This window comes from Erythrolamprus reginae, chromosome 1, assembly GCF_031021105.1.
Source record: "Erythrolamprus reginae isolate rEryReg1 chromosome 1, rEryReg1.hap1, whole genome shotgun sequence".
In the NCBI taxonomy this organism is placed as follows: Eukaryota; Metazoa; Chordata; class Lepidosauria; order Squamata; family Dipsadidae; genus Erythrolamprus; species Erythrolamprus reginae.
The window spans coordinates 299,764,309-299,778,388 of NC_091950.1; the positions used below are offsets into that span (position 1 = coordinate 299,764,309).

General features: G+C 40.3%; 1 protein-coding gene across 1 annotated transcript in view; it reads left to right on the forward strand.

The window, feature by feature from the left end:
* Positions 1–14,080, forward strand: part of SLC16A10 (solute carrier family 16 member 10) — a 59,641-nt gene that overhangs the window by 23,223 nt on the left and 22,338 nt on the right. The window contains exon 3 of the mRNA XM_070733378.1: positions 3,575–4,007. Coding sequence (XP_070589479.1) covers positions 3,575–4,007 — 433 coding nt within the window. The remainder of the gene's footprint in view (positions 1–3,574; positions 4,008–14,080) is intronic.

The window sequence follows — 14,080 nt, forward strand, 5'->3', positions numbered from 1 at the left end:
CTGCTCTTGAGCTATGAAGTCTTTGCTGCCTAGTTGTCAACGCTTTGAGGTAAACAGATTCCACGCAGATCACAGGAACTCTGTTTTATGGTTGTAATGTATAGGAACAGAAACTTGAAAGCACAATGGTTTCCTCTTTCTCCTTTTAACCTTATACTTAAGCAAATCAAAGCCAGACAATCTTGAGTTTCTTTGTCACACTTTCTTCTCTTTTAGAACTAAGTTAATGCTTATGTAACTGCCCTTGTGTTCCTTTTTCAAGGTTACCTCCGCATGTCTCTACAAAATTACGTGAGCCGCCCCGAGTCTGCGGAGAGGGGCGGCATACAAATCTAAATAATAAATAAATAAATTATTCAGATCTTCCTTTTCAAATTTGGAAAGGATGTTCAAAGAGGTTTGTAAAATGGCACAGGGTTGTAAAAGGGTGTACAGTGTTGAGAAAAATTATACGGTATTATACATCCCTGCATCATTAATGGTAGCACTTTACACCCCATCTCAATGTTTAGAAGAGATATTTTTTCTCTATTTAGTTAATCACTTCTGGAAATGCAGTGGGTGTGTGGTTTTGCTTTCAGCCCCATTTACCAGTTCCAGTAGCTGGAAATGGTTTCTATTCATGCATTTCAATCATGCTGTGAACCTGCCTTTGACACTTCCAGTAAGCTAATGAAAGTTTCAGAAGATGCTTCTTTATATGCCCACAGAAGGGATAAACAGTACATTTATCAAATTTACAAATGATATGGATTTACTGGCACAGCCAGAATACTGGTCTTAAAAATGGGATATGCAAAAGATGATCCATTGGAGTGCAAGAAAAAAAATGTCTATATTTATCTAATCCTTTAAATATATATATATATATATATATATTGGGTGTATATTTTATAATGTACATAATATATTACAGTATTACTACATGGATGTAATTTAGAAATAAATCATTGAGGATGGTAATTTTCTCCCCCCAAAATCAAAATGCAATCAAAAATTTGGAGAATATGAATCAACAGTGTGATATAATTGCAGAAAAGGTCAAATGTAATTTTAGGTTATAACAGAATTATAATTTCCATATCACGAGAAATATTTTTCTTTATTAAAACCACGTGAAAAACATATAATTCATATATAATGTAAATTATAAAACATATAATATAATTAATATAATTCTTTATTGGCCAAGTGTGATTAGACACGCAATGCTCTCAGTGTACATAAAGAAAAAAATAAAATATATTTGTCAAGAATCATAAGATATAACACTTAGTGATAGTCATAGGATAGTAATAAGCAATCAAATCATACTTGGAAACAATAAAAACAAGTTGTAAAGATACAAGCAAACTGGATATAACCATAAGTGGAAAGAGATAGGTACTAGTAAGAATGAGAAGAAGAATATTAATACAGTCAGTAGTTAATTTGACAGTATTGTGGGAATTAGTTTAGAATTTGGGGAGAATCTGTCCTTGTGTCTTGTTGTTCTGGTGTGCAAAGCCCTATAATGTCATTTTGAGGGTAGAAGATGAAACAATTTATGTCCAGGATGTGAGGAGTCTGTAGATATTTTCACAGCGCTCTTTTTGACTCGTACAGTATATAGGTCTTCAATGGAAGGCAGGTTACTAGCAATTGTTTTTTCTGCAGTTCTAATTATCCATTGAAATCTGTGTCTGTCTTGTTTGATTGCAAGCCAAACTAGACAGTAATAGAGATACAGATGACAGATTCAACAATTCCTCTGTAGAACTGAATCAGCAGTTCTTTGGGCAATTTGAATTTTCTGAGTTGGCGCAGAAAGAAAATTCTTTGTTGTGTTTTTTGGTGATGTTTTTGATGTTAGGTGTCCATTTTAAGTCTTGAGATATGATTAGAACCTAGAAACTTGAAGGATTGTACTGTTGATACTTTTTTGTCTAGTATTGTAAAAGGTGGTAGTATAGGAGGGTTTTTTCCCTAAAATCTACCACCATTTCTACAGTTTTGAGTATATTTAGTTCAGGATTGTTCTGGTTGCACCTGTTAGTATCTGGTTTTTTTAAAAATATTTAAATATCTTAAATCTGTCTGATTACTATGATTTGTTTTACATGCTGTGAGCCGCCCCGAGTCTTCGGAGAGGGGCGGCATACAAATCCAAGTAATAAATAAATAAATAAATAAGGCTAGTAGTTCAACCTACCATCTGTATGCAGATTCATTGTTGTCTTGAATGAGATCAATTACTATTGTATCATCTGCAAACTTCAGTACTTTAATTGTACAGATATCAGATGTGATTTTGCCTAGCTTCACCTGCTGCTTATTGTCTGTTACATAGGATAAGATAGGGTAGGATATAATATGATAGGGTAGGATATGATAGGATAGGATACTTTATTGACCAAGTGTGATTGGATACACAAGGAATTTGTCTTTGGTGCATATGCTCTCAACATATTTTACATATTGTAAATATCCATTTACAGGTGTGGTCGGGTATAGCTAGCTGATTTAGTTTAGTTAGAAGAATATCTGGAATTATAGTATTGAATGCTGAGCTGAAATCTACAAAGAGGACCCTTGCTTTGGAGATTTAAGATGTTGTAGGATGTTGTCCAGATATTTACAGCATCATCTGTTGATCTTTTTGCTCGGTAGGCAAATTGTAAGGTGTCTAACAGCAGATCTGTGATGGTTTTTAGGTGGGCCAGCACTAGCCTTTCAAAGGTCTTCATAACTGGTTTGAAGTTGTTCAGTTCCTTGATGGAGGGTTTCATTGGCACTGGGTTGATAGTAGAGCATTTGAAGCAAGAAAGAACATAGCACATCTCTAGAGATTTACTGAAGATGCGGGCCAGATAGTCAGCACAAGTTTTTAACCAAGAAGGTGTTATCTTGTCTGGGTCTAGTGCTTTTCCTGAATGAAATAGACCTTGCACCTCTATAATATCTATACTTCTCTATAATCACTAGGGGCGGTGGCCCCAATACAGTAGTGGGTTCCACTTACCTTTGCCACTGATTTGGGCACAGGAGCGTGCATGTGCACACACTCCTTTGTGTGCGCGCAATGCTTCTCCGCATGTGCAGAATGTTTTTGATGACATCTGGACGGGTGAGTGGAGCCTCCCATCACTGCTACCGGTTCGCTGAACCGATGAGAACAGGTAGCAACCCATCACTGGCCCAAATGGGATAGGGTAGGTTGTAGGTTGCTTTGCTGATGTTGGTGTGTTTGAGATGGGCATTGTGGAGGTGGGTGAAAGTAGTTTTCTCTTAAACCTACTGTAAAATACATTAAGAGCATCTGCCAGTAGCATCCAAAAATATATTTAATGTGTTATTAATGTTGGTTTAAACTATGCAAAATTACATTTTGGGGATAAAAGTTTGCTCATGTAAACATTATAGAAAGATAGCCTTTTAGATATAACATAAATAATACTTTGGAGTAGAGCCAGTATCACAAGTACTAAATTATCTTTGATTTTCTAACAATATCCAAATGTCAAAATAAAACAAAATTGAAAAATTAAAAAAAAAGGAAAATATCACAGTTAACACTGTTTTCTATTTGTTGCAGCTCACTTGGACCTCTGTATTTCACTTATGGAATCTTGTTTGGCTGTGGCTGCTCATTTAGCTATCAGCCATCCCTGGTCATTTTGGGACAATATTTCAAGAAGCGCCTGGGACTAGTGAATGGCATTGTTACTGCTGGGAGTAGTTTGTTTACTATAACACTGCCATTTCTTTTAGATGAACTGATCCGTTCTATTGGCCTCTATGGGACTTTTCAAATCCTCTGCATTTTTTTATTTATTCTCTTCCTGGCCGGTTTTACTTACAAACCTGTCGTGCCTAATACCAAACAAAGTGAGAAAGGGAAGAAATTCAAATTACCTCCAGCGAAAGAAATGTGCAATTTTTCCATTTTCAGAATTCTGAGTTATAGAATCTGGGCTCTGGGGATTCCAGCTGCTTTATTTGGATATTTCATACCTTATGTTCATCTAGTAAGTATTTAAATTTCTTTCTATTTTTATATTTTATGGCTTACATAAGTGAATATAATAAAACTTTATTTTAAAATACTTAGATTTTTTTTTTAAAAAGTTATTTTTAACAAAATACCAGTTAAAATTTCTTCATTTCCTTTACTTTAATTTGTGTAAAAAGCTATATTAAACTGGAGTAGAGGTCTGCAGAGCATAATTTTGGTTTAAGACTTAAGACAAAAACTGAGATATGAATGAAATAGTTGCTGGCCCAAAACCCCATCTTTAGGGATTACTGTTAAACTAGGGAATCTTCAGTCAGACATAATTTCTTTTTTTAATCTGTTATGTTTCATAGTTTGAAATCTGTTTAAGATCCTGATTTATGCTACAGCTCATGTTTATTTTTTGAGTAAATAGAAACTTAATAAATCAATTGTGTTTGTGTGCTATAAAAAGAAGAGCAAAGGAACTATTGGTTGGGGCAAAACATCTTGGTCTGTTTAGTTAAGATACAGTCATATGAATTTATTTATTTATTTATTTATTAGATATATACAGTATGCAGTTCACCTTGTTTAAGATAGAATTAGGACATACGACAAATTTTTAAAAATCTTAAGGTTAGCTCTAACATGTGGAGAGCAAGAATGGACTTGTTCTTTTACGTATGAACCTAGGATGAAATTTAGTAAGGCAAAGAAACCTTTTAGATGGGTGATAAAATTTAAAATCAAGATACAAGTTCATATTTATTACCTAAAATGTTAATTCACATTTCATTTTAAAATAACCTTTCTAACATCCATAGAACTTATACAGTTTTTCTGAATTTGATTAAAATGAATGAATTTACATTTCTTAAACACCTCTGTGCTTTTTTGGATTTTTGGTTTAGAAAATCTATCATATCTTTTTCATTTCTGCTTTATATTAGGAAAATATTGTTGGTTGATCAATTTCAAAATTTCTAGTTTTCTGCTTGTATGTTATGTGAGAAGGGAAATGTACATTTGTGCATCCCCCATGTAGCACAATAGAACTGGAAACTTATAGATGTAGCTGCAACTATACATATTTTAGTACTGATGTACCGTAGTTCTTTTTTTGTCTCTCTCTCATTACACTTCTTCCTCCATATCTTTTTACTCTACTGTATTCAGTTTTTCTTGGCTACCCACTTTTTTCCCTTTCACATCACTTTGGGTAAGATAGAGCAAGGAAAAGGAAATCACGGGCCATCTCTATTGTTATATTTCTGCTGACAATGAATCCTGAGAAAAACAAAGATAGAAAGCAGGAAATCAGACTCTTCAGTTTAGGGTGTTTTCATGCTTGAAAAACAATGTGAAAACCTTGAGATTTTAATTGATACTTTTAATGCCTGGTAAATGTGATAACTGTAGTCTGACCTTGCTAACATCATAGTAGTCCTCAACTTAGACCTATTCATTTGGTGACTGTTCGAATCTATGACACTGAAAAAAGGGAGTTATGACCATTTTTCACATTAACAATCATTACACTATTCCCATGGTTACGTGATCAGAATTTGGATGCTTGGCAATTGACCTGCATTTATGGAAGTTGCAGTGTTCTTTTGTGACCTTCTGACAAGCAAAGCCAATGGGGAAGCGAGATCCACTACTGTGCTACTAATTTAACTACAATGATTCACTTAACAACTGTGGAAAGGAAGGTCATAAAATGTGGCAAAACTCACTTAACAACACTTTTGCTTAGCAACAGAAATTTTGAGCTCAGTTGTGATCACAAGTCTAGAATTACCTCTACTTCTTCAGAGAACTTGTTTGATGATTTCTGAAGCCCAGAAATGTGAGGTGGGGAAAGTTGATGCTGAATAATTAACTGTTGGAATTGCTTGAAAGATATAAGTTTGCATCTGGGCACAGGAAGGGAGTTTCTTGATACCAACGTCCTTGCCTTTTAATACTTTTTTCCATTTGTTTTTCTTGTTCTGTGTAGGCAATAATGGGTTTTTTCTTCATGCACAACGACACTTAATTTAAAAAAAGATTACACTGACTTAGTTGACGGATGAAGTAAATTTGGGAATAATGGTTCTAGGCGCATCTCCTTGGATCCCCTTGAAGCAACTTTATGGCACTAGGGGAATAATTCTGAGCTGAGGGCAGGGATAAGGATATTTCTCAGACATTGTGTGAACACGACACAATGAGATCTAAATGTTTGATGGTGCAACAACTTATAGAAGAGTAGTCACTGGAACCAGTCACAAATTCAGACGAAGGGCAGTTGATATATTTTTAATTTGGCTCTGTAGAGACCAATTCAAGATTGGCAAGATTGGTGGAGCCAGTTAAAGTTTTAGTAAGTTAATTTTGAAAGTGAGAATTTTCAATGGCTGCCTCAAAGGAGGCTTGCTAACTCAAAAAGCAACAATCAGAAATTCAACTTCAAAAGACTCAATGTGGTATAGTAATAAAGCTGTTGTGCTAGGAATGTAGAGGCCAGATTCATCCACACTCAGCCATGGAAGGACATGGGATAACTTTGTGACAGTCCCTCTAAACTCAGATCACTTCATAGGAATATGGAGATAAAATGAAGGGAGCTCCCCTGTACTGTAATTTAACGTGCTGCACTAGAAACCAGGGTACCTGCCCTCCTTCACTACAGAAGCTGACAGAGTGGTTTTCAACCCAATCTATCCAAAAGGGTAGTTGGGAAAAAATATTCTAATCTTCTATAATCTTTTATAGAAGAGCAAATACAGTGGTACCTTTACCTAAGAACGCCTCTACTTAAGAACTTTTCTAGATAAGAACCGGGTGTTCAAGATTTTTTTGCTTCTTCTTAAGAACCATTTTCTACTTAAGAACCCAGGCCGGAAAAATTTCCCAGGAAATTTGAGAGCAGCACAAAGACCCTGCCAGTTTCCTGCCACCCCCCTCCCCGGGTTTCTCTCTCTGGCGCTGTGTATGAGAGGCAGCCTCGCGACAGGTGTATGGGAGGCACATGCTCCTCCTCACCGCCTCAGAGTCCCTTTTTTTTAAAGCTTTAAAGTTTAGATTTTTTTTGATTCCCCTAACCTCAACTTCTTCCTTCGGCAGCAACTGTTCTCCTCTTCTTCCTTCTCCTCCAACCTAAATTCCAAACTTTTATTTCTTTCCTAATGGGTTTGCACACATTATTTGCTTTTACATTGATTCCTATGGGAAAAATTGCTTCTGCTTACAAACTTTTCTACTTCACGGAACAAATTAAGTTCTTAAGTAGAGGTACCACTGTATAGCATTATATAGAACACCTTGTGTTATACAAAATAACTAAAGCCATGGTAATTGAAGTAGACCCAGAGACAGGGTTAGATGAGAACGGTTCCTTTATTTCAGCTCAGTAGGATAAGTGACTTCAGCGGAGACCGTCTGCTCTACCTGGGAGAAACCGCTTCTTTTATACATTTGCGGTTCCCGCCAGAGAGAGAGCAGCCAGCGTTTCCACACGGAACCAAACTATTTACACTGATACAACACCCCTCCCTCCTTAGTCAGAATACACCAATCACGAAAACCACGTGACGAAGTCCTCCAATCTGCTGAGTCTTCGCGAGGCTCGCTCCGACCTGCGCAGTTCAATTGAGTCCTCGCTGCCGACGGTGGAGGTCGGTTCGTTTGCGCTTTCCAGGTACGGCTGGGGCCTGGTTGGGGCTCCGGCCTGCTGGGTAGATCTGACCGGCACAAGACCGACCTTGGAGGATGAAGATGGTTCGGCGTCGCTGGAGGATCCTTCCTGACCCAATAAGTCCATTTGCCAGTCTATTACATCGGGTTGCGCGTTACAGTCTGTTAAAGTGGGAGAGTCTGTTTCAGCGGGTTGTTCCGATGAGTTTCCCATGCGCTTACGTACATGGTCAATGTGCCGCTTCCACATTCGACCATTCTCTAACTTAACAATGTATGTTTTTGGAGCGGTCTGTTGTACAATTTTTCCTTTCATCCAATTTACACCCCCATCAAAATTCTTTACAAACACATTTTGCCCCAAATACATTTGTCTCTCAGGGTTCACATACATAGGATTTTTTGTACAAAACCTTGGGTGTAACCTATCCAGGGGGGACCTCAGTTTCCTTCCCATCAGTATCTCAGCAGGGCTTATCTGCGTGTGAGAGTTTGGGGTAATATGCTGGGTTAACAAAAACTGGTCCAAATTCTGTTGTACATCTCCAGGGCCTGATCTGCGTAATGCTTCCTTTGCCACCCGAACGTAACGTTCTGCCAAACCATTAGCCCAGGGTGAGTAAGGTGAGATGAGCGCATGTCTGATTCCTAAATTATCTAAGAACAATTCAAATTCCCTGGCTGTCAATTGGGGCCCATTGTCAGACACTAAGATATCAGGACAACCATGAGTGGCAAACAAACGGCGCAGAACCTTAATGGTGGCACTTGTAGTTATATTGTTCATTGCTATGATTTCCACCCACTTGGAAAATGCATCAATTACTACTAGAAAGTATTGTGACCCCACTGGCCCTGCAAAATCAATATGGACCCTGGACCATGGCCCTGCCGGTTGTTCCCACTCTGCTGGAGTTGTTTTGGGGGGGTTAGGCCGTGACTCTTGGCATGGATCACATTTGGCTACCCAGTTTTCAATATCAGTGTCCAGACCCGGCCACCATAAGTGCCCCCTAGCTAGGCCCTTCATCCTGACAATCCCAGGATGGCCCACATGTAACATTTTGAGTACTTTGGTCTTTAGAGTTCTAGGGATGATTACTCTATCACCCCACAACAGGCAACCTTTCACATATGACAATTCTAGTCTTTTGGTTTTGAAATCACACAATTCAGGTTCCACAGAGTCGTTCTGCTACCCCTTAAGTACACAGTTTACCACCTTTTTTAGGATTGGGTCTTGCTGCGTGTGTGCAGCCACTTCCCTTGCAGTGGTTAGTGGGTTGTCTTCAAGTTCTATCATTAGGACATCAGCAGACGGGGCAGGGTCCTCTACTAACTCTGCCATGGGGCACCTACTGAGACCATCTGCGTGGTTGATGGTTTTACCCCCTTTATGAATGAGCTCGTACTGGTATCCTGAGAGAAAAAGGGCCCATCTGATTAACCTTGGGGACATAAATGGGGGAGTAGGTTTGTTGGGGGCTAAGAGGCCTAGTAAGGGCTTGTGGTCGGTAACCAATTCAAAACTCCTGCCAAAGAGGTAATTATGGAACTTCTTCACTCCTGCCACTAAAGCTAGAGCCTCCTTATCGAGTTGGCTGTAATTCCTCTCAGTATTGGTCATTGTTCTCGAAAAGAAGGCAATTGGGGCCTCTGTATTATTTGGCAAAACGTGTGCCAAGACCCCTCCCACGCCATATGGGGAAGCATCGCACGTAAGCCTGATGGGTAGCGAAGTACTATATTGGACTACCACACTTTTAGAAGTTAGCAACTGTTTAATTTGTATAAAGGCTTCATGTTCAGTTCTCCTCCATGTCCAAGGGGTTTCTTTCTGGAGCAAGCGGTGTAGAGGCTCTGCTGCTGTTGCCTTCTGTTTTAAAAAGACGGAGTAAAAGTTAAGAAGGCCTAAAAAAGCTTGCAATTCTGTCTTATTTTGTGGTTCTGGGGCTTCTCTAATGGCTCTCAATTTTTCAGTAGTGGGGTGGATACCTTCCCCATCGATTTTATAACCTAGGAATTCTACACTGTTGGTTCCCCACACACATTTGTCAGGTTTGATTCTTAGCCCTTTGTCCTGCAGTCTCTGAAGTACTTCCCTTATTATTTTGTTGAGCTGCTCTTGGTTTTCCCCTGCAATTAAGATGTCATCAAAATAGGGAATGGCCCCTTTAATCCCTGATAACAACCGTTCCATTATGCTTTGGAATATCCCTGGGGCTATGCTTACTCCAAACTGTAATCTGGTGCATTTAAAGGCACCCCTGTGGATTACAATTGTCTGTGCGCGTGCTGTCGGTTCATCGACAGGGAGCTGCTGGTAAGCTTGTGCTAAATCGATTTTTGCGAACCTTTTCCCTTCCCCCAGGGAGTGAAGGAGCTGTTGTACCACAGGAATGGGGTAAGGGTGATGTTGGAGGGCTTTGTTGAGCGTAGATTTATAGTCAGCGCAAACCCTTAAGGAGCCATCAGGTTTCAGAGGCGTGACTATGGGTGTTTCCCATGGCCCCTGCTCTACAGGAATTAAAATGCCTTGGCTTATGAGCTTATCCAGCTGTAGGTCTAGTTTGGGGAGGAGCGGAAGGGGTACCCTGCGAGGTTTGAGCCGTACAGGCGGGACCTTGGGGTCAATAGAAAACGAGATAGGGGGCCCTTTATACGATCCCAAGGTGGGGCTAAACACTTCTGGGAATTCTTGTCAAAAGTTAGGCATGCTATCAGAGTTAACAGTACAAATACCAGAAATTTCAATTCCCAAAGGTTCCATCCAAGCCAACCCCAGGAGGGAGTGTTTAGCCCCTGTAACAACAATCATTGGTAGGGTACATTTAACATTTTTAAACACGATAGGTACATTCACTTGGCCTAACACATGAATTATTCCCCCTTGAAAATCTCTAATTACCAACGAGGTTTATACTAGCTCAGATTTGGAGAGGTTAGGCATATATGGTTTAAGCTTTTCCCACGGCATAATGGTGTATTTAGACCCCGTATCAAGTTCCATAGAACATGCTTTGTTGTTCAAAAGTAGGGAAATTACAATTTTGCCCCCATTTTTTGTTGCCGTGTTATTCACGGAAAATTTATTGTTACCTCTTGAGTAGTCGCGGTTAGCGGTTGGGTAGTTCTTGCGGCCGGAAAACCGGAAAGACCGGTTTTCGCGCGGTTGAGGTGTTTGATTCTGGAAACGCTGAGGACGCGGGGTGGAGAAGGCTTCTTCAGGCACAGCTGCTCTGCAGGCTTCGGCGATATGGCCGCGTCGGTTGCAGCGGCGGCAAATGGCGTCCCGGAAAGGGCATCGTTGGCGCGGATGGTTTCCTCGGCAGCCGGTGCAAGGGGCGACGGGGCGAGGGTATCTGGGATGTCTTGGCTGGTCCTGTTGCAGCAGGAAACAGCTGTCCTCGTTGAGAGCTGGTGGGCTGAGGTCGTCTGGGGCCTCGGCGCGGGAAAGCGAGGAGTCGATCTTGGCGATGACCTCTCGCTTGTCGTGCTCCTTCAGTTCCTTGGCAGCGGCGTCGGCGACCTCTGCGGTTTGAGCCAGCTTTATTACTGCCTGTAGGGTCGGTTCGTCTTCGGTGAGGAGTTTGTTCCTGACTGTGGCATTTCTCATGCCGAAGATTAAGGCATCGGTGAGGCGAGCTTCCGGGTTATCAAACTTGCATTTTGCAAGCACCGTTCGAAGTCGCGTTGCGAATTGATTGATGGATTCCGATTCGAGCTGAGCCATTCTGGAAAATTGGTGCCGGAAAACGACGGCTGGTTTCGTTGGCTTGAAATGGCTCGCGAGCTTGGCTTGCAGGACGTCCCAAGCGACGGATTTGGCTGGCAGCGGGTCGGTGAGTGTCTGGGCGAGGTCGAAGATTTCTGGACCGCAGTAGTTCAGGAAGATGGCCCGTTTTCGTTCGGCGTCGGCGTCCCTTATTCCCGCTGCCTCGAGGAAGATCTCGAACTTGGCTATGTAGGCGTCCCAGGAGGATTTCTCCGGGTCGAAGAACTCGGGAGCCCGGCCGATCTGTAGGTTGTTCATTCTGCACGCGTGGTTCTTCCGTCCGTCATCGCCAGTGAAGTAGACCCAGAGACAGGGTTAGATGAGAACGGTTCCTTTATTTCAGCTCAGTAGGATAAGTGACTTCAGCGGAGACCGTCTGCTCTACCTGGGAGAAACCGCTTCTTTTATACATTTGCGGTTCCCGCCAGAGAGAGAGCAGCCGCGTCTGAGTCAATCAGGAGCGACTTCCTGATTCTCGCTCAGACAGCGTTTCCACACGGAACCAAACTATTTACACGGATACAACAGTAATAACAATGGTATATGAAAGATACAACTTGAATTAAGTTGATCTGACTTTGTAAAATGGAGTTGAAGAATCCATGCAGGGAAGTAAAGTGTAAGTAAAAGGGTTAAATTATATGTCACATGTCTGGCAAACAAGTTATAGGTATAGGTGAAAGGTGGGAATCAACAAACTGATGCATGTTACCTTCCAGTGTATGGAAGAAAAAGTGATGTGTTTGGAGAAAATGAGTAACATTTTGAATGGATGCAATCTAGCAAAACTTAGTGAAAAATTAGTCTGTTCAATTACATGAATGAATGGGTGGGAATGAGACAGGACAGTAAACAAAAAAGCAATTGGGTTGTTCAGAAGACAAATATAAGCACTGGTATAATATAATGGGAATGCAAGTATTTAAGTGTTTATAATAAAATGTAGAGTTAGGGTTGAAAATGAATGAATATTGAATGAATATGAATACAATGCAAAAATAAAAGGCAGGTATAAAAGCCCATTGGTAGTTTGGTCATAGATAACAAGTGAATCAGGATTAAAATGCAAATGCAATATAAGAGAAGAATGTATGGATGAAGAAGAGAAAGACCAAACAAAGAAATCAATCCAAAATAGGGAGGGAAGTAAGTTTAAAGAACAAAAAGCATCATATAATTCAGTCTCTGATGTGGAAATGGGGATGGTGGTGAAGATAGACGGTGTATAGTGAATGATATTAGTGTAAAGAAATTTAATTTCACTTTTTCTTATATCTCATGATTAATTCATTTAAATTATCTTAACTCACCCCTGTATAATATTAGATATACAAAGAGAAATAATATATTATGAATATATTATAGGGGTTAGAGAGAGTGCTTTTGATAAAAAGGTGATATAATGTATTGTATGATATAATTAGTCCTCATTTAATTCTTTACAATAAAACTGTCATTTCATATAATTGTACTAAGGCTCATTCAGATTGGAAAACAGAACTAGGAACATCTAGTTTAAGTTGATCTTTTGGAGGAATGTGTTTTTGTAAAACAGCCCACTTTTTTTCCCTTCTATTTTTGAAAATATCTAACTAGAAGGCAACTTGATGTGATGTGTCAGTGATGGTGAATCTTCTTTTCCTCAGGCGCTGAAAGTGTATGTGCGTGTGAGGAAAATAAAACCCAGTGGAGTGGGAGTGACTACTGATTTTCTGTCGTTTACCCTATTGATTTCCCTTAGGGGAAGCTGTTAGTGACCTTATAAATCTACCTTCCTTCCTCCCTGTTCTTTCCTTCTTCCCTCAGGCCCTCCTCCCTCCCTCCTTCTTTTTGCTTCCTTGTCTCCCTTGCTTCCTTCCTCTAGTCCCTCCCTCTCCTTTCTCTGCCCTTTCCAATAGGCAGTGGCTGTTGCTAGATTGCAGAAGAAGCAAAGGAATGAGCTAGAGGTCAATGGGATGCAGAGGACAGGTGGAAGAGGTCCCATTTCTTCATTGGCTTTCTCTTTACAAGCTTCCTGTAAGCAAGGGCTTTGCTAGCGGGAAGTTGCAATGAGTGTTGGCAGTCATATCAGCTCCTTCAAGGTTTCCAAACTTGTGGGATGTTGTGAAGGAGCATTGAAAATGGAGATCATGTGACTATTGCCGATTGCCAAAACTGAGCAGTAGCACTGGATAGATAGCAACAGCGCAGTGGAACTGAAGTAGCAAATTTTTTTACTAAATTTCATTCCCACAGGAATAATGGATCCCAGCATTCCGAAAGTTAGCCCATTTGAAAAACCTTGGTTGACAAAAATTTACCCTAGGATGCAGCATTTCGTCCAATTAAAGATTACAAAGTTACAAACAACAGAGGTTGTTTGCTAGCCAAGGAGTATAGACCAGCAGTGGGTTGCTCCCGGTTGAATTGCCCGGTTCAGCGAACCGATAGCGTTAGAGGGAAGCTCCGCCCACCCAGGACACTTCTGCGCACTCAGGCACACATGCGAACCTGTAGCAGCGGGATTTAGAACCCACTACTGATGTAGACTGTAGGCTTTAAGAAGCATAGGAATCTGGTTTTCAAAAGTTTTTATTTCGGCAGCACCCCTGCTTCTAGTTATTAAAAGGCAATTATTATATTGGTAGTTAGTAATTATGCTGGTAGCTGGT